Source organism: Lepidothrix coronata, unplaced genomic scaffold, assembly GCF_001604755.1.
Source record: "Lepidothrix coronata isolate B3197 unplaced genomic scaffold, Lepidothrix_coronata-1.0 Scaffold85, whole genome shotgun sequence".
Classification (NCBI taxonomy): Eukaryota; Metazoa; Chordata; class Aves; order Passeriformes; family Pipridae; genus Lepidothrix; species Lepidothrix coronata.
Genome location: NW_016690265.1, coordinates 1,506,359 through 1,529,860, shown reverse-complemented (window position 1 = coordinate 1,529,860; position 23,502 = coordinate 1,506,359). Strand labels below are relative to the sequence as shown.

The 23,502-nt window shown below is 39.4% G+C and overlaps 1 protein-coding gene across 9 annotated transcripts in view; it reads left to right on the top strand.

Annotated features, from left to right (window-relative positions):
* Positions 1–23,502, top strand: part of FAM53A (family with sequence similarity 53 member A) — a 70,697-nt gene that overhangs the window by 30,245 nt on the left and 16,950 nt on the right. For 7 of the 9 annotated variants that reach the window (XM_017820758.1, XM_017820757.1, XM_017820759.1 and 4 more), the window contains exons 4-5: positions 2,134–2,936; positions 8,435–8,479. In XM_017820758.1, the coding sequence (XP_017676247.1) occupies positions 2,134–2,936; positions 8,435–8,479 (848 nt within the window). The remainder of the gene's footprint in view (positions 1–2,133; positions 2,937–8,434; positions 8,480–23,502) is intronic. The other 2 variants (XM_017820765.1, XM_017820766.1) reach the window with 2 other exon arrangements.

The window sequence follows — 23,502 nt, the reverse complement described above, 5'->3', positions numbered from 1 at the left end:
AGGCCCAGAGAGTGGTGGGGAATGGAATTACATCCAGCTGGTGGCCAGTCACCACTGGTGTCTCTGAGGGCACAGTGGCTGGTTCTGTTTAGTATCTTTATCAATTATCTGGATGAGGGGATTGAGGGCACAAGTTTGTGCTCTGGAGAACAAATCCTATGAGGAGCAGCTGAGGGAGCTGGGGCCGGAGAAAAGGAGGCTTAGGGGAGACCTTATTTGTCTCTACAACTCCCTGATGGGAGGTTGTAGCCAAGTGGGGGTCAGCCTCTTCTCCCAGGTAGCAAGGGAGACAAGGAGGACAAGAGGAAATGGCCTCAAGTTGCACCAGTGGGGTTTAGATTGGATATTATGAAAAATTTCTTCGCTAAAAGGGTTTTGAAGCATTGGAACAGGCTGCCCAGGGCAGTGATGGAGTCACTATCCCTGGAGGTACTTCAAAGATGTGTAGGTGTGGTGCTTGGGGACATGATTTAGTGGTGGACTTGGCGGTGTGAGGTTAGTGGTTTTCCTATGATCTTAGATCTTTTCTAGTCTAAATGATTAGGTGTTTCTACCACATAAACAATTAAAACACAGGTGCATCTCGACTTTTTTTTTTTTTACAGTAAACTTTAAACCAGCCTCCTGGCCTGGGAGAAAGCTTCCTAAGTATTTTTAAAGATCAGACCAGTCCAAGCTAGGAAATTTTCCTACAGTAGATGCTAGGAGTTTCAAACATTAGCTGGATCCCATTGTGTTGGCTGTTTTACTTGCATTGAATTATGGATGGTCCCTGCCTTGAAGAGCTTACATGCTTAAGGCAAAGCACAGTATGTGGTTGTACCCATCTGAAAGAATAGAGGAGGAAGGACAGAGGAATTCTAATAAAACATGTTTGAATAGGCCAGCTGTCTGCACAGTTAAATGATTTTGAGACAATAGGGTGTTCTTTAAATAAGATCCAAATAAACGGGATAATCCATGACATACTTTGGGCATGGAACATGTACAACTATTTGAGCTTGCAACTTTTAAAGCTACTCAGCAAATCTTTTATCTGTTAACTACTCTAAAACTTAGTTTAGACAGTCAACCATAAGAATGTACTAGTATTTAATGTTTAGGCTGTATCTAGGTTCTTAAAATAGGCGTATGGGAAAAACCTGCTATTTTAAATATTCTTTCTTTAAAGCTAGGATAAGTGAAACTTACTTGGCTAATTGGTTTAAATTAGCAAATTTTCTAACCAAGCATGAAGCACTGTTAGCTGGCCAACAGTTTTGCTGCTTTTCAATTTGCAAATCCAAAGTCTGCTGTGGTTCTTCTTACACTTCATTGTATAATGTGGAGGAACAGCTGTAAAATGTGCAGAATGTTCTCAAAGAGACGCTTCACAAAAGAGTGAGAGGCTGCACTGGCAGACTGCTTTTAACCCAGCATTGCCACTTCAGATGAGAAGTTGTGCACTATGTCTGCATTCACAGTAAAACTTGCAGGAGGTTCTTAAGAGATACTAATTTTATGCATTGAATTAAGATTTTTTTTACTTTATTTTGCTTATGTCCAAAGTGTAGTGGAGGGGAAGGCAACAATCTGATTTAACTTTATACTGTTTCTAATTTAAAGCTTTTCACACCACAAGTATTCTTTAGTAAAGTGTTCTTAATAGAAAAGCTTAACAACCAAATAAAGGACAGCAGTTTGAAGAGATTACCCTGCTCTTGGATTAAAAAAATAAGAATAAAAGTTCCCTGATGGGTTCTCACATTACTTGTTAATCCCTTTTGGTTGTACCTGAGGTTGTTCACTGTTACATGTTTTAATTGTGGTGTGTGCAATGCACTAGGAAACTGTCCCTGTGTTCTGAGAAACACGGTGCTGTAATCATTCAGTACACAGAGAGAAGTATTAACAAGGTGCATACATTGGAATGCTTGGATTGGCTCCTGAAATACTTCAGTCTTCATGTTTTTGGAGTTTTCTAAGTTTTTATAAAGTGAATGCTTGACTATAGTGTGAAACTTTGATTAAGAGCTGGGTATTTGTGGCTCATCCTTCTAAGCTTGCCTTTGATGGTTTTACATTAAACTAGGTTTAAAACAAATAAGTTTTTTTCCCTTTTCATCTTTCACCTGTATCTTTTTCTGTTTTCAGAAGAGAGTCCTTGGAAAGCTTTAAATGGGGGTTACCCAATCCAGACTGACACAACAAGGAATTCAGCTTACCCTTTCCCAGTGTGCCCATTCAGCACCAGCACTGCCAGTAATGGTAGTCTGCAGTGGCAGCAGGAATCTTCCAACACATCCATGGTGTCAGGATGGATAAGTGAATTAAACCTTAATGAAAACTCGGGTCAGCCCTTGGCACCGCCGACAAAACGCCACTGTAGGTCCCTCTCGGAGCCAGACGAGCTGGCTCGCTGTCGGTCACCGTGGAAGCCTGGCAATTCCAAGGTTTGGACTCCCGTGTCAAAGAGACGCTGTAACAGCGGCGGCAGCGCGACCTTGCAGCGCTGCAACAGTCATGGAAGTGCAACCTTACAGAGAAGCACAAGCATCAGTCTGCCACAAAACATACTGTCCCTAAACAACGTTTTCACTATCACCAGCTTCAACACATCACCAGTACCCAGACCTTCCTCTGCCAGCAGCGGGTTTGTGGACAGCAGCGAGGGCAGCACGAGCTCGAGTACCCGCTGGAATTCCGGAGGCCCTTGTGACTTTAACCCAAGGCGCCGCCTCTCCCTCTCCCAGGAGCACATCACCGAGACAGGAAATCTCTTGCCTTCAGCCAACAGCACTCCCACCTCCACACCCGAGCTCAGCCGGCGGCAGGGCCTGCTGAGGTGCCGCTCTCAGCCTTGCGTCCTGAACGAAAAGAAAAGCCGGCTGAAGCGCAGACGGGAGGAGGATGTACGATGGAACAGGCCATCGTTAGACTTTTTTAAAATGACACGGGTGAGATCTTATTTCCTCAGTGTGGGAAGGGAACTCTTGCAGGAAGGCTGTTTCTAGATAAACTGTGCTAATTTGTAGTTGTTGCAGATTTGCTTCTGTCCTTGTGCTGGTGGATATCACCTTCAGCAGGATAGCAGGCTGCTATAGGGTGCCATACCCTCTAGCAACTTATATGTTGCTTGCAAAACCCAGTTCTCGAAGTCCAATCTACTTGATATCGAGTGGAGAGAGCTCTGAAAAGATGCTTGAAGCAGAGGCCAAAGAAAAATGGCTTGATTTTTTTGAAAATGAAGGAAGCCCTGAGGAAGGGAGTGAACATGGTAGCAAAAAACTTAATGTCACTGTGTTCCCAGATGCAATGAGTTCTCAGTAATCTTAGTTCAAATCTGTTTGATTAAGCCTCCCCTTACAGTTTGAGTAATTCCATAAGGCTAAATAAGAGCAAGCAAGCCCCTATAAATGGATTAACTAAAGAAACTGCTAATAAGCAAGTTGGAAATAGTGTTCTAATATGGCAACTGCTTCAGCTCAACGGAGAGGTGTTTTACTCCCAGTTATTCAAAATTCTGCTTCACTCATGAGGGTAAAAGTGCTAATACAAAAACTAGTAAACTTAGTTTATGGCTATAAGTTTGCACATAATACAAATGCATATATACAGCTCATTTTTTGAAGCTTCTGTGTCCACGGAGTTGAGTGCTACGGTATAACATGTAAAATTCAATCTTATACTTGTGAATATAATCCTACTGCCTTCAACAGATAACCAGACCTGGAAGGTTTGAGTAGATCTGCAAACTACCTCCTCCTCACTACTCTTAGCAGAAGTAGCAACAAAAATGAAAGGACATAGTTGTGCACCAGTGTCCCTGCACTGTGCAAAGGAAAAGCTGACTAGAATGGGATGCTGGCTAAAATGTCCAGTTTGTGGTACTCTGGTATTAGTAGTAGACTTCACATAGAAATGTGTGGGAAAAATACTGGTAAGGTATTGGAGCTGAACTGTCGGATGTTAACTAATTTGTATCCTCTTAGCTGAAAGTCTGTATGATGGCATCTGTCCCTCTCTTGTACTTTAGTGAGTTCAACTTCCTTATAGCTTAAAGGACTTTTTCTTTAAATGTAAATACTTTTTTGGTGAAACTCTGGGGGTAGGTAATGGGTTGACAAGCCATACAGAACAATCTATTTGCTTATTGACAAGGTTGGTAACCAGCTCTGTTCTAACTATGAGTAGACAGTGTTCAGAGTTTTGGTTAAGATGCAAGTTTACTAGATAGCTAATCAGATTTTACCTGTTTCTCTGTGTTAATCACTGTTGGGATTAGTTTGCTTATCTAGACCAGAAGTATTATTGGATTTGCCTTTCAACTTTCTGTGTGGTCTGATGCAGGTTTCTTTATGTAAAAATTCAGAACCTGCCCTTTTTTTTTTTTTTTTTGCTAGTCTTGCATTCTTTGGGCTCTGAAGGTGTTTGCAGTATTTCAGAGTGGCAGAACAGTTTCATTTGCTCAGATTTTACACCTTCTAAGTAATCCATATGGCGTGGGTATATGTAGAGAGAACCCGATAACAGCCCATGTCTATAGGAAGCTTTTTGGCTGTTTAGATTTGCTGCAGAATTTTACCATTAGACTAATGTTCAGCCAGTCTTGACTACTTTTTCCTGTAAGGCCTATTTTGAAATGATGTTTTCATGATAAACTGAGTAGTTTATGCAACAAAGTTCTTTTACAGTGTCAAGGCCTGATGGATGTTTTTTCCAGCCATTTCAGTAGAACCTTTGTATTGAGATACTGCTGTGTATTTAATCAAAGGCACAAAGTATAGTTTGGAGATACATCAGTTTCCAAACATGCTAAACTTTAATGGAAACATCTGTTTAAAAACTCGGCAAGTTCTGAAAGCATTTGAAGTAAAAATTGTATTAAGCTTACAAGAAATATTGGGGTTTTTCAGTATGACAATTTGCTTACCCATATACATTGTTAGAAGTCTTCATATCTTACCTTCTCCCCATGCCTCAAATCCTGGTAGATGTATATGCTTTGAAACTTACATTGTGGTGTTAAACAAAATTACTTCTGTGCAAAATATTATGAACTAATACTACAGAAGGCTTGTTCTGAAGTGTCACACAAGAAGTGGATGTGTCCTATATCTGCATGCAGCTCAGTGAAGATCAGGACTAAGATTAGGGGAAGTTCAGCAAGACCTTTCTTTCATGTATCTTGATGGCTCCTTATTGTTTCCAAAAATACTTTTTCTGTGATTTCAAATTCACTTCTAAGTCAGTTTATGAAAGACTTCTGTTGGAAACAAGCGCTTTTAAGGATTTTTGTTCTAAGCTTTACTGAAAACATTTTGATGTTCTCAAATCTTCCTAAAAAGCTCAACTTATCGAGTAGTTGCTCGAAACCAGGTCAGCAGTTAGATAAGATTGCTTGTGGAGAACTTAACATGGGTCAGCTATGCCTGATGATAGATCTGAAGGTGCTGGGAAGGGAGAATTCTTTATACTGCAGTCATATATACTGGAGCCACAACTGCATGGAGAGCAAAGTTTTGGGGCTGCAGATATTGCTGCTGGTGCTCTGGAGTCCTGAGAGGTTGATGCTGAAACACCTGCCAAAGTTGCTTAAGGCTTTTCAGTAAGGAATTCTCTCAAATCAATATTTATCAGAATTAATGATTTATTTACTTTAACCTGAAGCAAGGGCTGTTGTATCTAAATGAAGATCTTGAATAGCTGTGGTTGGATGAAGCTTTAGAGGGAGAAGGGGATGAAAGGTGTTTTTTGGTTTGATGTTTTTTATTTTCTTGTTTCTGTTTTGGTGTTGGTTATTGTTTGTTATGGATTTTTTTGCATTATTGAACAGGTTTTTTTGCTAGTTGAGTTCTGAACTTGGTGATCTGCTTCAGTCCCTACTTATTTGCTAAATTTTATTGCTAGAAAATCAAAAGTCTGATTCTGAAAGCAAAGTTTCCATTGTCATTGCTTTTTAAGCTTAGAATTTATAGGTGAGAAAATTCAGATTATTAATCTATCCCTACCTATCCTTTATTTCTGTGCTTGTTCATGGCTTGTTCCTTCCTCTTTAATATTCTAATTTGTGCCTTTATTGAAAAGGAGGAAAGAAATCAGGTAGCTCTTAACACCATAAACTGTTTATTTCTTTGTACTTTCATTTTGTTTTATTCTTCCGCAGACTTTCACACTTCATTCCCCCTCTGTTTTAGGTTTTCATGCCCTCTTGGGAAGGAATATGCCATATCTTCAGTTCTTGTGTCAAATATCCAGTAAAGAGAGTGATTCATGTAGGTAGAAATAGAATGAAATGATCAGGCAGACTGCTGTACACCACTGCTTAGCTCTCACATAGTGCGAAATTCTGGAAGGATCTTTTTCTGGACTAGAAGCCGAAAATACAAACTTGTGAAACATCAGACCTTCTAGAACATGAAGACAGCTGTAAAAACAAAGAAAATACTGTAGGAAAAGATAACAAAATATGATAGCTGTTTTCAGCCTCTCAGGGCTCAAAATTACTTTTCTCTATTTGGTTATGTGAGCAGGAAGAGCTGTATGGGTTTTAAAACACCCAAATAAGCTGTTTCAGTGAGGAGTGCAGGCAAATCCATCACCCTGGAATTTGAAGATGATTGTGTGGCAAATAACCTCTCTGGGCTTGTGCTCCCCTGCTAATATGCTCCAACTTAGAGGCTGCCACAGAATGAGCAAAGGTGGTGTTTAGACTGGTAACTGCAGTACAAGGACAGAAATGTTTCTTTACTGAAGTGGAAACTGCTGAGCTTTTTCCAGTGTTCTGCTTCATGAATTATGTCAGTTGATCCTGAGGTGCGACAAGTAAAGAACAGCCAAGAGGTTGCACGTGTTTTTTAGTGTGTAAGCAAGTCCTTCTGTGACAGTGAGATTTAATTCTGTTTCAGATCAGACAACACACTGTAGTTTGAAGCCTTCCTGGTGTTTAACATTCTTGTGCTGCTCCACCCCCAATGTGGTGGCATGGGGTTCCAAAAAGTAATAATCCTGATATCGTACTTAAAAATCCCAAACTACAGTAATGTGTTATCTGAAGTGGTCTTTGGTCTGTTTAAATAGTTAATACTAAATACCTGGCTTTAACCACATAAGTAATAGTTTCAACTATTCCATATTATGGCATCTCATGCATTAATTAACATTAGACTAGGTAAGACAGCACAGTGATAAGTTTTAAGGGTCTCTAAACAGTGAAGGAACTCAGGGACTGAAGTTGTGATTTCCTAGCCCGGGGGAGCTTCTCTTCTTAGAAATAGTTTAAAGTCATCTGGATTTTATAGTAGTGGATTTTCTTGGTACTGAGGCAGATCCTGAGTGCCACACCAGGTCAGGCCGAAGCTGTAGCTGGCACCCTGCCCGACCAGAACAGCTGCTTTGAGGGATGCAGGAACAATGAACGTGCAATGTGATACTTCCTCCAGCATGGCCTGGCTGCTGCCACAGTGCATCTTGAGGGCTTCAGAGTGTGCATTGGTGGTTCAGACTCTGACAGGTACTGATAGAGCTCTTTTCTGTTGATAGTTTGCTCTTTTTAACCCCACGTCTTGGACCTTCACAGTGTTACACTAGAGTTTAATGTTTCTAAACAGGTCATCGTCACCTGCAAATACCTGAATGCTTGATTTATTGTCTTTCTTGAAGTTTAAGGTCTTGAATAGGCAAAACACGTGTATAACTTTGATTATTCAAGTAAATTGAACGCAAATTGGCTCTGCTTTATGATTATTGACTTTATGCTGCAGGTCGCAATGATGTCTCTGTATATTAAGGAGATTTTCTTAAAGGAGTGAGTGTGAACATGTAAGTGGAAGATGTCAACTTCAACCAAAACAGCAAAATAAGCATCACTTACATGTGAGAATAAACATAGGAACTAGTTGATAGTGATTTCCACGGCAGTTTTAAAATGTTGGGATTGTTTGGGCTGAATATGTTTCCCTGAAGGGTTTGATGAGGAGGCAGTACTTAATCAAGGACAGAACACATCAGCAGTGCTGTGACTGAACTTGGGTCAGATGAGTGCTGCTTTTCCTGCAGAGACTTTCTTGGTGTAACTCCTGATCTCTCTTCTCCAACCTCTGCATCCACTTACTTGAGTTTTCCTTTGCATGGGCCAGTTTGCAGAAGCCAATGAGAATAGATGTTATACTAATTATTTCATATAAGTATCTAAACCAGAGTAACGGAATGCATGATTGCAATCTGAGAACTATCAGGCATTGATTTGAGGTTTTTTTGCCCCTTGAGGTTACTGTAATGGTCAGTATGTGGACAGGTTTATGAATTAGCCATGCCATGACCTCACTAAGTTTAAGTACAATAGGCTCTAAAGCATTCTCCTTGGATTCCTAGAATTCTTGTTGTCCAGAAGATTTTGAGTTATGCCCTGTTAGGCATAGTTACAGTAAATTTGTTCATTTTGATTATGCTACAGCAAAGTGGATTAATGTTCCTGAGCTGCACAATCAGTGTTACTCCTGTAAGTAGAATCCAAGAATGGACATGGCAAAGACAGTTTTCCTGCATGTGAGTAATGTAATGAAGTAGCTGCTCTCTCATGTTGGGCTTTCTCCCAGGCTGCTGTTTTAGCACGTGCTAGATAAGTGGTACAGAGTCCCTTACAAAGCAATCAGAGTGTCCTGTGAGTCAGGCCTGCACTGGCTAAAGCAGGTTAAGTACTGGCTCATGAAGTTCATTCAGATTGTGTGCTGTAAATAGTAACCATGTTTCTTTAAATAGCTTGAGATGCTTATGTAAAGCTTGTAACCTCCTGTCAAAATGGGAACAAACAGGTTATTTGGGGTAGATGTAATTTCTGCTTGTGGATACAGTGGAGTCAGCAAAGGCTGTTCTCTGCCCTGCCAGTGTAGTGTGATTTGGGGAAGATCTTTAATGCGATTGCAGGTTTTAATCCCTTAAGCTCTTGTGGTACTCTTGCAAGGTGTACTACAGCATCTCTTGGTCAGAATGTAGGTCTGATTTCTTTTTTTTTTTTTTCCCTACCTGTGAATGACACGTTGAAATTCAGTGCTGTGTTGATAAAATAGATGGTAGATGTCCTTGCACTGTATGTGGGGGTATCTTCTGCTGCAGGGCACCCTTGATGCCCTTGGCTTTTGGAATATGGTTTGTGGAAAATGCAATACAGATGAGTAATATGTGGAGAAGGATTGGGCTGGGTTTGATTGGGATCAATAAAATGGTAGCAAATATAAATATGTAACTCTGGTAGTTTCCCTTTGTATTAGCTTAAGGACCAAAAAGAACAACTATGAAGGAAGCAGTTCAGCCAGGGGCAGAATTTTAGTTCTTGTTTGAAACTTTAATACCTGTTTTAATACCTATTCCCAGGGGAACCTTTAACTTAACATGTGAAAAATAGAACTAATTCTGGCTTACCTTTTGCTTTGAAAAACAGTTCTGGGACTTTTTTTCTTCCCATGGTAATAATTTCTGTAAGTGATCATAAAGCGAGAAAGCAAGCAGTAACATCATTTGTATTTTAAATATCAAGATATTGTATCAAAAATTATATCAAAATTGTCCAGCTAAATAAATCAGTGGTTTAAATCCACTTCTAGGCATAAACATAATTTATAGCTGAAAAGAAACTGTTAGCAATGGACCTCAAGAAAAATGTTTGTTTGCCTGTACAGTGTACCCCTACATGTAAGAGGCTAAAGACTTCAATATTTCCAAAGTGTGGTTTTTTTTCTTTAAGGGTAACCTTATGTCTTGTAGGACAGATGTCTGAATGGAAAGGAATGCAATAAGATACTTGTAGGTTTTCTAAGCTTCAGCAGAGTGAAAGTAAACTACTGCTATGCCTCCAGGATTTTGAATAATGAAGTGCAAGTCAGCTGCAATTTGCTAGAGGTTGGTCAAGCTATCTTATTTGTTCATTGGAAATCAGTTAAGAAGCCAGAGAATTGCTAAGATCAGGAAGAAATTCTCTTTGGAGAGGAACAGGTAGGTTCTTGACATCTTGAGATGTCTATTCTTGTGGCATTTACAAAAGGGAGAGACTTGTTGAGCAAACTTCAGTGGTGGCCAGTGACAGTCCCAGCACCACTGTGATTGTGAAACAGCTCAGAAATTACTGAGCTCTGCACCTGCCTCTGGGTGACAGATGTCTTAAGAAATTTCCAAGTATTTTGACTTGAACTCTTTGTTAAATCTGCTTCTCTGAAGTTGAGCAATAGGCATCTGCTGTGTAGTATGATTAAACCTCCCATATCCTTAAATTAAATAAAAAATAATGTACAGCAAAGTTTGTGCTGTCAATCTGTAAAAACCAGTTGGGGGAATCATGGGTGAGGAAAGATGTCTTAAATCATCCTGTCTCATTCTCTGTTAGTGCCTGATTACTTCCCACAATATGTGTTTTTCTAGTATTTGGTCCACTGTAGCCTTTTAAATGCCTCCAGGAATGTGGTTTCCTTAGCAGATAAAGAGCCTTTTGTGGGGAGCAAAGGCAGTTTTGCTTAAGCTATAATATTCATTCAGACTCACTTAAGATAGTGTCATGTATTTTTGGATCTTTCCTACTGTCATGATCATATTTCTTGGAAATAGAACTTTAAGCTTCCTGGTCCTCTAGTTAATGAAAATGTGTGAGCTCTCTTAGTCTATTTGAAAGCAGCTTTTGCAGGAGGAGGGATAGCAGGTATTAAGTGTGGTATCTAGAGCACAGGAACCTGTACCCAGTTACACCTTTTTGTTTTGTGAAACACTTACTAATGATAGTGGGCTTTTGCCTGGAATGGTTTTTTTTCATGAGTTAGAATTACACATGAGCAGTAGGTTTTTGCTCCAAGAAATAATAGTCAAGGACTTAGAGCTTCTTGCAGAGCTTTGAGGACTTGAGTAGGACCAGCTGAAGTGTTCAGCTGGATCTCCATTTCCAGTCAAACATTTAGACTATTCCTTTTCCTAATAGTTAGGTCTCTGAATAATTTAAACCTCTTCAAAGTACTCCAATAAAATAGGTTAATGAAATGAATATTTTGTAGAAAGTGATAAACCTTTTCAATCATCTTAAGCTTTATTTACTCTTGTTTGTGAAGTGTTATACAGATGCTGCTTACTATGTTGAAGTTCTTATGTTAAAAATAATCGACTGCTGTTTTCAAAACTTAAAAAAAAAAAAAATAAGTTCCTTAACATGTATTGCATCAGAGCAAAAAGTCTGTAAGTAGACTTAAACTCCAAACATGTAAAAAAACCCCAACCAAACAAAAAACCCATCCCAGACCAGCACAACTTTATTTTATACTGTTATAATCAGTATAGCATTCTTTTAAATTTCTTAATCATGTGTAGCATCTAGTGCTTGTCTCTTGCTGTGTCCATTGTTTGAGCAGGAACTTGCTTAAATAGCAGTAGTATTTTCAGGGAGGTGTGAAACTATTTTTAGAGTATACATTTGTGGGATAAGTAGTTGACTTCAGCTTAAAGACAGCTTTGTAACCTTGTCAGAAATCTGTATTTTCCACTGGGCGTTACGTTACTATCTGACAATCAGTTTTGAGTTGGATTTTGTCATTTCAGGCATAGTTGTATGGCTCTTTCATCCTTCTAAACCTAAATAGATGAACTGCACATCTGTTGTGTGAAAGTAACGTAGGAGGTCTCTAAATTTTTCTGTTTCAAGAGTGACTTTGTTAAAATCAGTTAAAAGGCCTATCTATAATTACATAGTTCATATTAACACTGCGGTGTTGCAAAACTGATGTTCATTTTCCATCCCTTCCCAGATGGTTTTTTTAATTTGAAGTGCTTGAAAATCTTTATTTTTAAAACTGGGTATTATGCTTAATAACTAGCAAAACAATGTAGCAAATTACGTTTTAACTTTTAAAAATTAATTGAAACGCTGTACCAGGTGAAATCAGAAGTACTCTTGGAAGAAGAGCTGAGTCTTTCACCAAAATGTGTGTAGCAGCATTGCCTGAGGACAACCTTTGTGCCATGAGTGACTTTAAAGGGCCTTGGGGAGAGCAAACATTAGGAGCTTGTACTGCTGATGGGGAGGTGCAGAGACTCAAGCTTGGGTTTTAGTTTGTTAGTGTGCTATGATGGGTTTTTGTGCAAGTGAGAACAGTTTAGTTTCCTAAAATGGAAGAAAGATAATAGATTATACCGTTCTTTCAGAGGGAGGCAAATACTGTATAAAGCTTCTAATATCTGTCTATAAGAAAGGCAGGACAGGTTATAACTGAACTTGACAATGATTCTCATAGGGCTTAAGATCCCAGATGATTTTATGGTCTGTAGCTACTTGACTTGTCTGGGCTTTTCATGTAAAACTGGTGAGCTTTATCCAAGTGTGTANACATGTAGCTCAGCTCAAAATGGGGGGAAAAAATGCTGTGGATTTAATTGCAGAGACACTGCCCTGTGAAATTAACTTTCCTTTTGAACAGTGTGTGAAACCTTGTTTGCAATCTGTGTAGTAGGTTGTGTAAGCTGTGAGGGCTTCCTGGCAGAGCAGTGCTGGCTGTAGAGTGCAGTTATTGCAACAGGGAGGTGTAGGTGACTGTGTAGCAGCAGACTGGAGTGGATGAGTTTGGATCCTCTTTGCTTGATGGTAGATGTTGAATACCAACAAATTAAACTGGGAAGGATGCCTGGATTTCAAGGCTTTCAGTGTTTCTTCTTTTCCTTTGAAAAAAAGAGGGTTTTCTTTTCCTCAAGTAGAAGCACCTCAGATAGCAATTCATGTTTGCTGTATCAATTTCTTGAACTTTACAGTTCGGGTAGTTCTACAGTTGAACTAGAAATTCTGCAGTTGGATACAGCTGGAGAAGAGGGCATCTTTAATTAAATACAAAATAGGATGTTGAAACAACTACTTGTCAACTTCCTCCCGATTCTTTCTTAATCTGGGATGTAATTGAGATTGAGACTCCCCCCTGTCCCATTCAATAAAATGCTTATTGAGAACTTGAATTAATTTTTTCCAGAAAGCTCTGTAAGTGGAAAAAAAGTAACTGTTAAACTGTCTCTTCTTGTTCTGAATTACAGGTCTTCCTTCATCACTTGCTTTAGTTTTTTTGTGTTTAATTTTGTTATGTAGGTGAAGACATGCTAACTGTGAAAAACTTCATTCTTTTCACATCCACTCTTGTGTAATTTTAGGTTTGGATTCTCCAAATACTTGAATTCTTATATTCAGTTTTTTAAGGGTGTCCTCAAGCAAATGGCAGTGTGCAAGGCATTGGTGGTAACGCATTATCTTCTCTGAAGCTGTGCTTTCATGTGGTCATCCTGCAGCATGTTAGTGGTGTGCATATATTCTGCTTTGAAATTATGGAGGGTTTGGTTGTAGAAACCACTTCAGTGTTTGTTTTTCCCTTCCTCACTCCCCTCCCATTGCCACCCCTGTGGTTTGAGTTTTGTATGAGGAGGACTCAGAGGAAGGGAAGCTGAATTCCTTTTCCTTGTTTTCATCTTTCAAATACAATGGTGATTACAATGTCTGTATGGAACAGGCATTATATTTTGGTAATAATGTTTTGTCTCAAAGTGAGTCATCTGACTGCCAGGCTTCAGAATATGACAGTCCTTAAGAACTTTCCATATGAGGAAGCAATAACAGACTTGTGGGATGGCTAATGAATCATGGATAATTAGTGTCCTGCTCCTGCTAAGCTTTAGCATCTGACAGGTATTTTTCTTCTTAGTGGGATGGTTTAGAGAAACATTTTCTACTCAGTTTATAATTTGATCTAACACATGAAACCTTTAAATGCCAACTTTTTATATCGTGGTACAAAAGCAGCATGAATTGCTCTCACAGGGTTACATGTTGGGCTTTTTTTTTTTTTTATTCACTTAGTTCTTGTGAGTATATTCTGGGACAGCAGAGATTAAGCTTTAATCTATTAAAAATAATTATTATAGTTGGGGAGACAAGAGATATGTTTTGCCCATACTGGTGTGCATGTAGCACTAGCTTCATATTGATTTAGATGAGCAGAAGAAGGATCCTTGATATATCAAGGATTATGTTGCTTTGCCTTAGTTCAAAGTACTACAAATAATGACTTCAGCAAGCTAGAAGTTTCCAGTTGCCAGTAATTTGGCTTGTTTTGAGAGTAGCCTGGGGTCCTTAATTATCAGAACTCAGTTTCTATTCAGTGGGAGAGTCCTGCCCGTGGCATTTGATGTCTCTACTGAACACAAGTGGTCTTCCAAATCCATGCTCTCTCAGTGCTTCTGATGGAGTTCATGTATAGCTGTGGATGGTGTAAAACTAGGGGAATTCCTTCTGTTACTGATGAAGATTTTTGACAGTAGAGCTGTTAACATCTGTAACTTTCCCGAGGAACAGCCATTATGAGAAGGAAGGCCTTTCAAAATAGGTATCTTAGAGCAGGAAAGCTTTTCCTGAGAGCTCTAGTGCACATCTGAAGCTTCTTGTGTGATCTCAGACTTATGGTCCTGTCCCAGTACCTTCAGCCTTTACCTACAGGTTTGAATTTGAACTCAGTTTTAATTTTTCCAATCCTGTTTTAATAAACAGGCCCAATTAACTGAGACTTGTTTTACTGTGGTGTCAGTGTAAATATCTGAGGATGAATCTGCAGTTTGCTAAATTGCTGGAGATAATGCAAGTCTTAAATTTAATGCTTTTGCCTCTTCCTGCCATGAACAAGGTGAATTACTTAGGTAGCTTAAAAAAAGGGGGAGAGGGGGGCTGGGAATTGCTGTCCATCTGGGACTCCATTTCAGATGCATCTGAGCTTGGGTAATCCAGATATAGTGTAATTCCCGTTTTCATTATGATAAAAAGGTACTTATAGCTCTAATTGCTAATTAATGGAGTCCTTAATTTGTTAGAAATAGCTTTTTAGGCTGAGCACTATTAGAGGGGAACATTTTTTTCCCATCTTGCTCCTTAAATGATCTCTCTGTCAAGAACAGATTTAAGTTTTCCATGCTGAAACATAACTGACAACTACATTCCAAACCAGGGCTGTACAGGTCATAAAGTTTGTTAAGAAGTGGCCTTGTGGGTTTTTTTCTAACCACAGCAGAGCATTTTCTTGACCTAGTTATTTTTCAAAGACAGATGACTGTTTTTCTTACCTTGAATTTTGTTGCCTGAAGGGGTTATTCTGATGGCTTGACAAAGGGTTTGAAGAACCTCTGGTCTGTGTTACTGTTGAATTTGGATGCTCTTCTGCCCATCTGTGTTCTTTAAAAAAAAAAAAAAGGTACTCAAGCTTGAAAAGCTCCTTCAGTAACAGGCCTTGAGAAAGGAAATCTTACTGTCGGCACATAAGGCTTTTTCTTCCAGGATGGCTCTTACATGGTACAAACCTAAAGTATGGAACTGTTCAACTGGGAGTCAAATGGCAGTTCAGCATCCTTACAAAATGCATGTCTGTGTTCACTGGGAATTGGCAAGCTGGTATGATGTCTGCTGACTAGTTCCACATGGTCTAAAAACTTTTTTCCTCCTAAGTGTTGCCAGCTTCTTTCCTTGTTTTACTGGGTCTGTGTGTGCCTGCCTGTGCTTGTGTTTTATAAGGATGTTATGGGCTATTATTTGCTGCTGTAAGCTCTCGTTCTTTTGGAGGGAGGACAACAGAATGGAATGTTGGAAGCAGGAGTAATTCTTTTTATATTACTGTGTGAGACCAGGACATGTGCAGAATTAAGTAGTTTGTGCAGCTTGCCACTCTTCACGTTCCATTTGATGTATGTTACTGTTCTGTGAGTCCCTTTTGGCTTTGCTCTGAGTTCTCTTTGCTCTCCTTGCTTTGCTGCTTTCCGTTTGGGGATTTTTCAAGTTCTTTGGTCTGGTGTCAAAATCCTGTTTAAATTCCCTTGTAGAGAATTAACTGTCCAGAAAACCTTTCTGGTGCTGAGCGTGGGTAAGTCCTGCTCTGTTTTCACTATGGCAGTGAGAAATATTCTCTGCCTTCCACCAGAAAGTTCCAGTGGATCTAGTGACCCTGACATTTGCTGGATGGCTCAGTTGTAGCCATAGCATGTTTGAGGGCCAGGCCTGAGAGTGTCCAGCATCTGTGTTATCATGTGAACTCCCTCAACATCTCCCTGCCCACTATTTGCTCCCGGTCACCACTGTTGTAACAAAAAGGACCATTCCACTACCCAAACTGGCTCAAATGGGGTCTTCTTTACTGAAATGGGATCAGCACTTACTGAAGCAGCACTTGTTATGGCTTGTACTTGTATTTTTCTAGTGAGTCTGTTTCTGCAGACTGTGGTTCTGAAAGTTTAATGTTACTGTGTTAAATTGTAATCCACTTAGCATGGTTCTGGCTTTTTCTGTCCTAGTACATATTGTGAAAAATATGAAGACCTCTGGGGAGCCATGAGACAAGTCTCACAAGTAGGGTGTGTGGCACAGTCAGAAGGTAGATGATGGTGACAAAAAGGGTAAAAACTGCCCAAGAGGTCTATTCCCAAGCAGAATTTAGGGCTATTTTTTTTTCTTCCTTTACCACTGTCAGCAGTTTGATAGTCTGGAAGTTAGTGCCTTAAAGCTATGGGTTAAAAAAAGCATGCTATTGTACTTCAGGAGGGGATGCCAGCATTGGAGGGGGAAGGAGGGAATGTCCTCTGCAACCTTTTTAGTGTATGCTCTAGGTCTATGAATAGCTCTCAATGCCTGTCTCTTCCAATTATTATTTCCCTGGCCAGCACTGTTTGTAAGGTTGATGTTCTTGAGATGGCCTTTGGTTTCAAATGTCTTTTTAGGCATAAATGCTGTTTTTTTCTTCAGGTGTGAGTCTGTTGATACATGCTGGATCTTCTACTTTGGGAGTTTCTCATGCACCTGTGAAATAACTTCAGTTCAGACTCTTGTTCTAAATAGTGGCGAAACCAGCTGCCAGTCCTGCAAAACAAAAATCAATATCCTGCTGCGTTCATTGCAACTAATAGTGGCAATGTGAGGTGTTTTTCTGTCCTGCAGTAACTTGTGGGAGTAGCAGGAACTGTGACCTAAATAGGAAAGAGATCCAGACTTAGTGCTACAACATATTGTCTGCAGAGTGTAACAAGTGACAGGTTTGGGACACTTTGAATTTCTTCTCTGTTTATCTAAAAAAAAACCCAACCAAACCCAACACAACCTTTTTTTTTTTGCTTTGATATCTTACAGGAGATATTGCAAGCAGTACTGCTTGGCTGCTTTAGCTGCTGTCATACTGGGGTGTTTTTGTTGTTTTTTTTTCCTTCTGTAGTGGTGAAGTTCTTCCTTTATTGTGAAATGGACTGAATCGTTCTTTCTGTGGGGGATCATTTGATTTATATTCATTCGGAGTGAGGGTCAAGTCCAGTTTTGTAATGATAATATAGTTTGAAATGCATATTAGTAGTCTTACCTTTGGGTTACAGCAGAAATAACTTGGTCCTTGAAGTTCATGCTTGGAAACTGTAAACCAAGGGATTACAGAGAAGGAAATGAAGAGGAGGGGCAGGATGTTGAAATGCATTTTCAGTGAACAGTCGTATTTGTAATAACCTCTAATCTGTAAGAACAAACCTCAGTGGAACTGTTAGTGAACTATGAGCGCTGCTGTTAACTCCCTCTGCATTAAAGCTCCTTCCCCTTCCACATGTCAATTCCAGATCAGTCATATTTCAGTTCCTTAATATGACTCATACCTACTTTGATTTTTTTTTTTCTCCATCTGAAAAGGCTTTGTGTACACAGAGTAAGGCTGCTTTCACCCTTCACTGACCAGCTTGTGGTCAAAATATTTTTTGTGTGATCTATTTAAATATGTTCTGAGATTTTTGACAAGTTTGTTCTTGTGCAACGCTCCCCACCCTATTAGTTTCTATTCCTCAGCCTTCTTGGTTAGACTTAAATACTGTAGAAACATCAATTTCCAAGAAGTGATAGCTGTCAGATGTATAGCCAAGCTGAAGTCTCTTGTTAAAAGGTTACATAGGTTCCCAGGCTTCAACCTACTGCAGAAGGCAAGTGAATAAAACAGAAGTTAATGTGTTTTGGTTTCTGTTAAGATTAATATGTGAGCACCAGTTAATGTGGGTTTTAATTGGAACTGGATTTTATTATTCATTCCCAAAATGGTTGGTTTATGTCAGAAAACTGCCGTGAAGAATAAGGTTGTGAGTGATTTCTTAAACTTATTCATGCTGATTATATCACTTGTCCAAATTGTGTCTTCTCTGGAGCTGGTTCTTTAGCTCTTCCTTCCACTTGACCCCTCTACAGTGTGCACGTTTAGAGAAAGGTATTGCTGACTGTCCTTTTGCCTATGCTAAATAAACCAGCTGAACCTTTCCTACCTCCAACTCTTTTCTTAATACACTACATTTTTTTTTTCTCTTTGCTTTTATTCTCTCTCCTTTTACGGCTGTATTGTGTTGGTGACTGCAGTCACTTGTTTTTCTTGTCCTGCTCTGACCCTTCCAACTGATGAGTTCCTCGTGATGCAGTTTGATAGTGTGACCTTGTGCTTTTCTATAAATGTGCCCATGATATCATTTCAATCAAGTTCATGAATATTCCAGCCTTCCCTTATGTGGCTCATGTCACTCAGCCTCAACTAGTGAAGTGTGTTAATATCATGTACTCTTTTGGGCATATTTTCCCTTCCTTTTCACCAGTTCTCAGATGCATTGCCTGTAGATGGCCAGCTCCATCTTTGTGCAGTTGTTTTGTATTGATTAGGTCTCTTCTCTATATGAGGGTCTCAATATTGATGCGCTGAGTCTGGCAGAACTCAAAAATGATGGTGTGGCTGGAGGTAGATAGCATCAGAGTTGGGATCAGGTTTGTGTGCCACACTTGAGGTAGGCATGCCAGTGCTGTTAAGTACATGAAACTAGAAGAGATATAGTTCTTAGAAAATGTTTGATCACGATGATCACTGGGTGGATGTTCAGGAGACTATTTAAGAAACAATTATTCTCTTCTGGACTTGTTTTTCTGCATTCTTCATTGGAGTGAGCACTCGAGGTTCAGCGCTTAGTTTATTTTTTGTAGACAGTGCAAGTTCGTTGCTATGAGGGCTTTTAATGCAGACTATATCTTGACTTTTTGTGCCAAGCCACTATGTCATAGTGTGGTTTTACATAACTAACCCTTTTCCTTTTGGGATAAGGTGTAACTTCCAAGACTAGTTGTGTCATGCTGCTGTTATTGGCCCCCTTGGACTGGAGTCTGGTCACTCAGCCGCCTTGCCTATCTCAGTTATGGGAGTCTTTTAACTTGGTTTGATTATGTCAATAAGGGTAAGTAGAGTATGTTACAAGTTGCAATTAATTGCTGTGCTGAGTGGTGTGTGTGAACTCTCCAGCTTTAAGGGGATGAAGGTGTGCCAGGGCTGAGGTTTTTCTCTGGAACTATAGTCTGGTTTAGGTCTGTTTCTTTGGACAGTAAAAATGGGCATGTGAAAGAGAACTAAACTAGTAATTCAGATACAGTTCAGAGGATCTTTAAAACTTTCTCAAGTCTCCACCCAAGAAACTTCCTGTGAGATCAGTACACACAGGAAGAAGATAAGGAGGTACCAGGTTTAAGCTGGATTAGTGCAGAAAACTCATCTTTTGTGGGGTTTCTGATGTTCAGAAAGACTTTTTGAATTCAGTGTGGTGTATATATACATATTAGAGAAAATAACTTGCTTCAAACTTGCATCCATAAGAATACTTTAGTATGATGACTGCTGGGGATTTTGGGTGAAGGAATAAAATTGGCTTATAGCAAATGCAGCTGCAACCCTGAGATGAAATGAGCTTTTGTCGTGAAAATTACAAGGGTGAAGACTTGTGTATATGTGTAGAGGGGAATTTCCGTTTTGAAATGGGAATGATTTAAGTTTGCAAAAAGCAAGAGGTATCTTCCCTATTTTAGAAGAGTTATCTGGGAATCGACAGTGTCAAGAAGCCTCTCCCATCTGGGGACTTTATTGTGGAAGGGAGAGAACAGCAGGAAGGACGCCCAGTGCTGATGGGCAGTACGTTGGTTTGGATGTTGACTGTTTCTGGAATCCGTGTGGGAATTTACCAGGATTCAGTGATCAGATGAATGAGTTTTTTACTGTGCATTTTGAAGCAAAGGATTAAAGAATTTTTTGTTAAATGAAAAAAGTTGTCTATGGCAGAAATTAATATGGCCACTTTCAGGAAAGCCTGTTCAAAGAAAATGAGGAGTAAATGAGACTAAAGTTCTTTCAGGTCTTACTAGTTTCTTCATATCTAGGTGTTCGGAGTTGTCCACCTTTCTGTGCAGGCAGAGACCAAAAGAAATAATTATTTTAACATGTTTTTCTTTAGGTCTTGGAGTCTTTGGTTTTCTTAGTTCTTGAATAATTTTCTAATCTGAGTCATTTTTACGTATGTGTAGCAGAAGGAGCTGGTTTCAAATTTGCTCTTCAGTGATCAAGATTGAAAGTGTCAGTTTGGAGCGAAAAATACTGTTTGTATTTGGGCAACACAGGATGAAGTTTAGACTTGTTGTTTTGATACCAGGAGGTGTCGAAGTCTCTTTTTCTTGGCGACTCGCTGTTGTCATGGTTATAGCTTCTCTGCACTGTTCCCAGTGTTGGGGATCCCACCATAGATTTTTGAGATTCCTTTGCCATGTGAACACATCTGCAGTGTTGTGTATCTGACTTTAAGGAAAATACTTTGATCAGGCATCACCTGTCTGGTTTAAATATGCAATTAAATAGTTCAAGTAAATATTAGCATTAGCTAGCAAATAAGGTGGTACCTTGGAGATTAGGTCTGTTGTAATAATGAAGTGATGGAGAACAAAATGCAGCTCCTGAACAGGAGTTCTTAACTCTGAAGTGCAGTAGAAGGTAGTCAGAGATGAAATACAATTTATAGTACAAGTCATCAACAGGATAAGTAATAGATAGGTCTCTCTGTGTTAAACTTAATTTTGCTGTCAAAGTATGTGTCTTGCTGACAGTGTGTTTTCGATAAACCTGTAGTGGCTAAACTGCTACTTTGGCTTTTTAACAGTAAAACTGCAAAAAACGTGAAGAGCTTGTCTCAGCTGCAGCACCCTGTGTGAAGCAGAAGCCTTGGTGGCTTTCCATTTATTGTTTGGGTTTTTTTAAGTTGCAATACTGATATGACACACTTTATCCACCTATTTAGCCTTTTGTAGGAGTCTTGAACTTGCAGTAATTAAAAAAATGAACTTGGTTCATTCAGAGCTCTGTGAAATGACTGTTCCGTTGATCTAAATGTTTGCTTAATAGTACTTTCATTTTTTTAACTGTCTTCATATAGCTTTGAGAAAATAGCAAATGTATCCTCATTTCTTAAGTGGAACTGTTCCTGCTTGCTCTCACTGTGTACTGAGCAGCCAGTGCAGGGGTTCTGTGTGCTGATAACTCCATTATTTATGTGGCAACCTTGTAAACTTCAACCAAGTGACTAAGCACTCAAGTGCTCAAATGATACAAAAAATGATAAACTGATGTAAACTAAAACATAATTTCAACAACTATTTTAAGTGTAACTAAAACATTTTGGAGCTAATCTTGGCAGTTTATTTTTTTTGGTCCAAAAATCCTGTCTTCTGGGCCTTATAAAGAAGGGGGAAGCAAAAATGCAGAATGCTTTGGAAACTGGGATAGGAGAGAGGATTTAACTTTTTTGCAGCTGTTTGAATAAATTTCTTTGTTCAACCTTGGAGCATTGCTTCCAGCTGCATGAAAGCCAGTGAACTCATCTGAACTGAATTTGTGTTTAATTGAATTCTGCTTAATTAATGCAAGGTATACAGGATGATTTGACAATGGATATCTTTAGATTGTCAAACATGTTTCTCCTGTAGTAGGGAAGCACCCTCTGGTTTTAATTTGAACACAGCACAAACATTCTTTGACATGAATTGTTTTGCAGTTATTGCCAAAGGAAGCCTGGAATTTAAGAATTTTATTTTTTCCCCCCTAATCAGACTGCTGGTTTGACAACTTGTTATTTTGAGTGGATAAGTTGTAGCAAGGCCCCAAGTATGTATGAGTGAGTTGAGGCTTGTCTATGTAGCACAGTTATCAAGTGAGAAGGGTGTGACTCTTGTAGAACAGCTAAATGCAGGCACTTTTGTCTTAGTGCCTCTTTCCAGTTCTTTCTCTGTAAGTGCAAGCCTTTAATTATGTCTGTTTTCCTCTAAAAAGGGAGAAGGGGGATGTTTTGGCATCTTGGGGTTTGCAAAAATGGGGACCTCATGTTTAACTTTCAGTAGCATTTTCAGTAGCCTAGCATTCCAGGACCACTGGCATCACTATACACTCTGCCTTGATCAGAAATATCAAAGTGTTGAAATTTTACGTGCAGAATTTTTTGTATGTAACTATATATAAGTGTAAAATGAGGTAGCTTTTATTTCATTTTTGAAAGGACATAGTACTTCAGTGCAGTAGGAAGAGAACACACTGTGCACATTGGTGTAAGGGGGATGAGGAATGGTACATTTCACACTTGGGTAGACACTCAAGTTGCATCAGAACCTGGCTCAGTGTGTCCCTTCTGGATGCACTAGTGCTTCACTGGTGGTCACTGGTGCCTGGGTGGGTCTTGAGCCTCTTCTCCTTCCACCTTGTCCTTACCCAGGAGGGATGCATGTAGCAGGAGGCTGCAATACCACACTTAGTAATATTTCTGTCCTCCTGCTGAAGAAACTCCCTTCCCTCAGCCCAGCCTGAACAGTAAAACTAGAAGTCACATAGCCCCATGTGGTCCCTTTTCTCATGCAAGAGGTAGACAAGTTTGTCACAACTCAGAAATTCCATTTATGATTGCTTGGGCCACCAATTACACTTACAGGTTTTATAAATGCAGAATTTAATGGAGCCTTTAAGGCCAGGGGTTGAGCAATTTAAGCCCTGCAAAAGGTACTGTCCTTCTGTGATGGAGTTTTGCAGATTCCAGGTGTTTTTAGGCCAGGCTGTTGATAGTGTGTGAGGCTTTTTTCTTCATCTAATAATATTTTAACTCTCAGCTTTCAGTTCTGTTTTATGTTGATCAGTGTGTGCTTTGCCTGCCTTCTAGGCTAATGAACATTAACAGTAAGGAGGAGGAGAACTTGGTGGTCTTTGCAGCATTCAGACAAGAATACTGTGGTATAAATTGCTCAGTAGGAGTAAAAATTTTCTGAACTTCAGCTAATGCTGGGCAACCTTATTTCAGCTAGTTTATAACTTGTCCTTTTTAAAATATAAATGTTATAAGGGTATTTAGACTGCAATTGTAGGTTAAAATAAATGATATGAAGTAGTGTTGTGATGTACAAGTAGCATGAAAGATCTTAAATGGGATCTTAAAACGCATGTGACAGGTGCTTGTGGCTTAACTGTCATGTCCTATTTTGTAGAGCTTCAAGGTTACTTTAACTGCTGTAGTGTGTGCTTAGAGTGGCAGAAATCAGATGTGCTTGAAGCACAGTCAACACAGAGCCTCTGTGAAATTCTTCCTTAGTGCACAATAATAAAACTGATCCAGAGGCCGAGACTCCTGATGTGCTGCTCT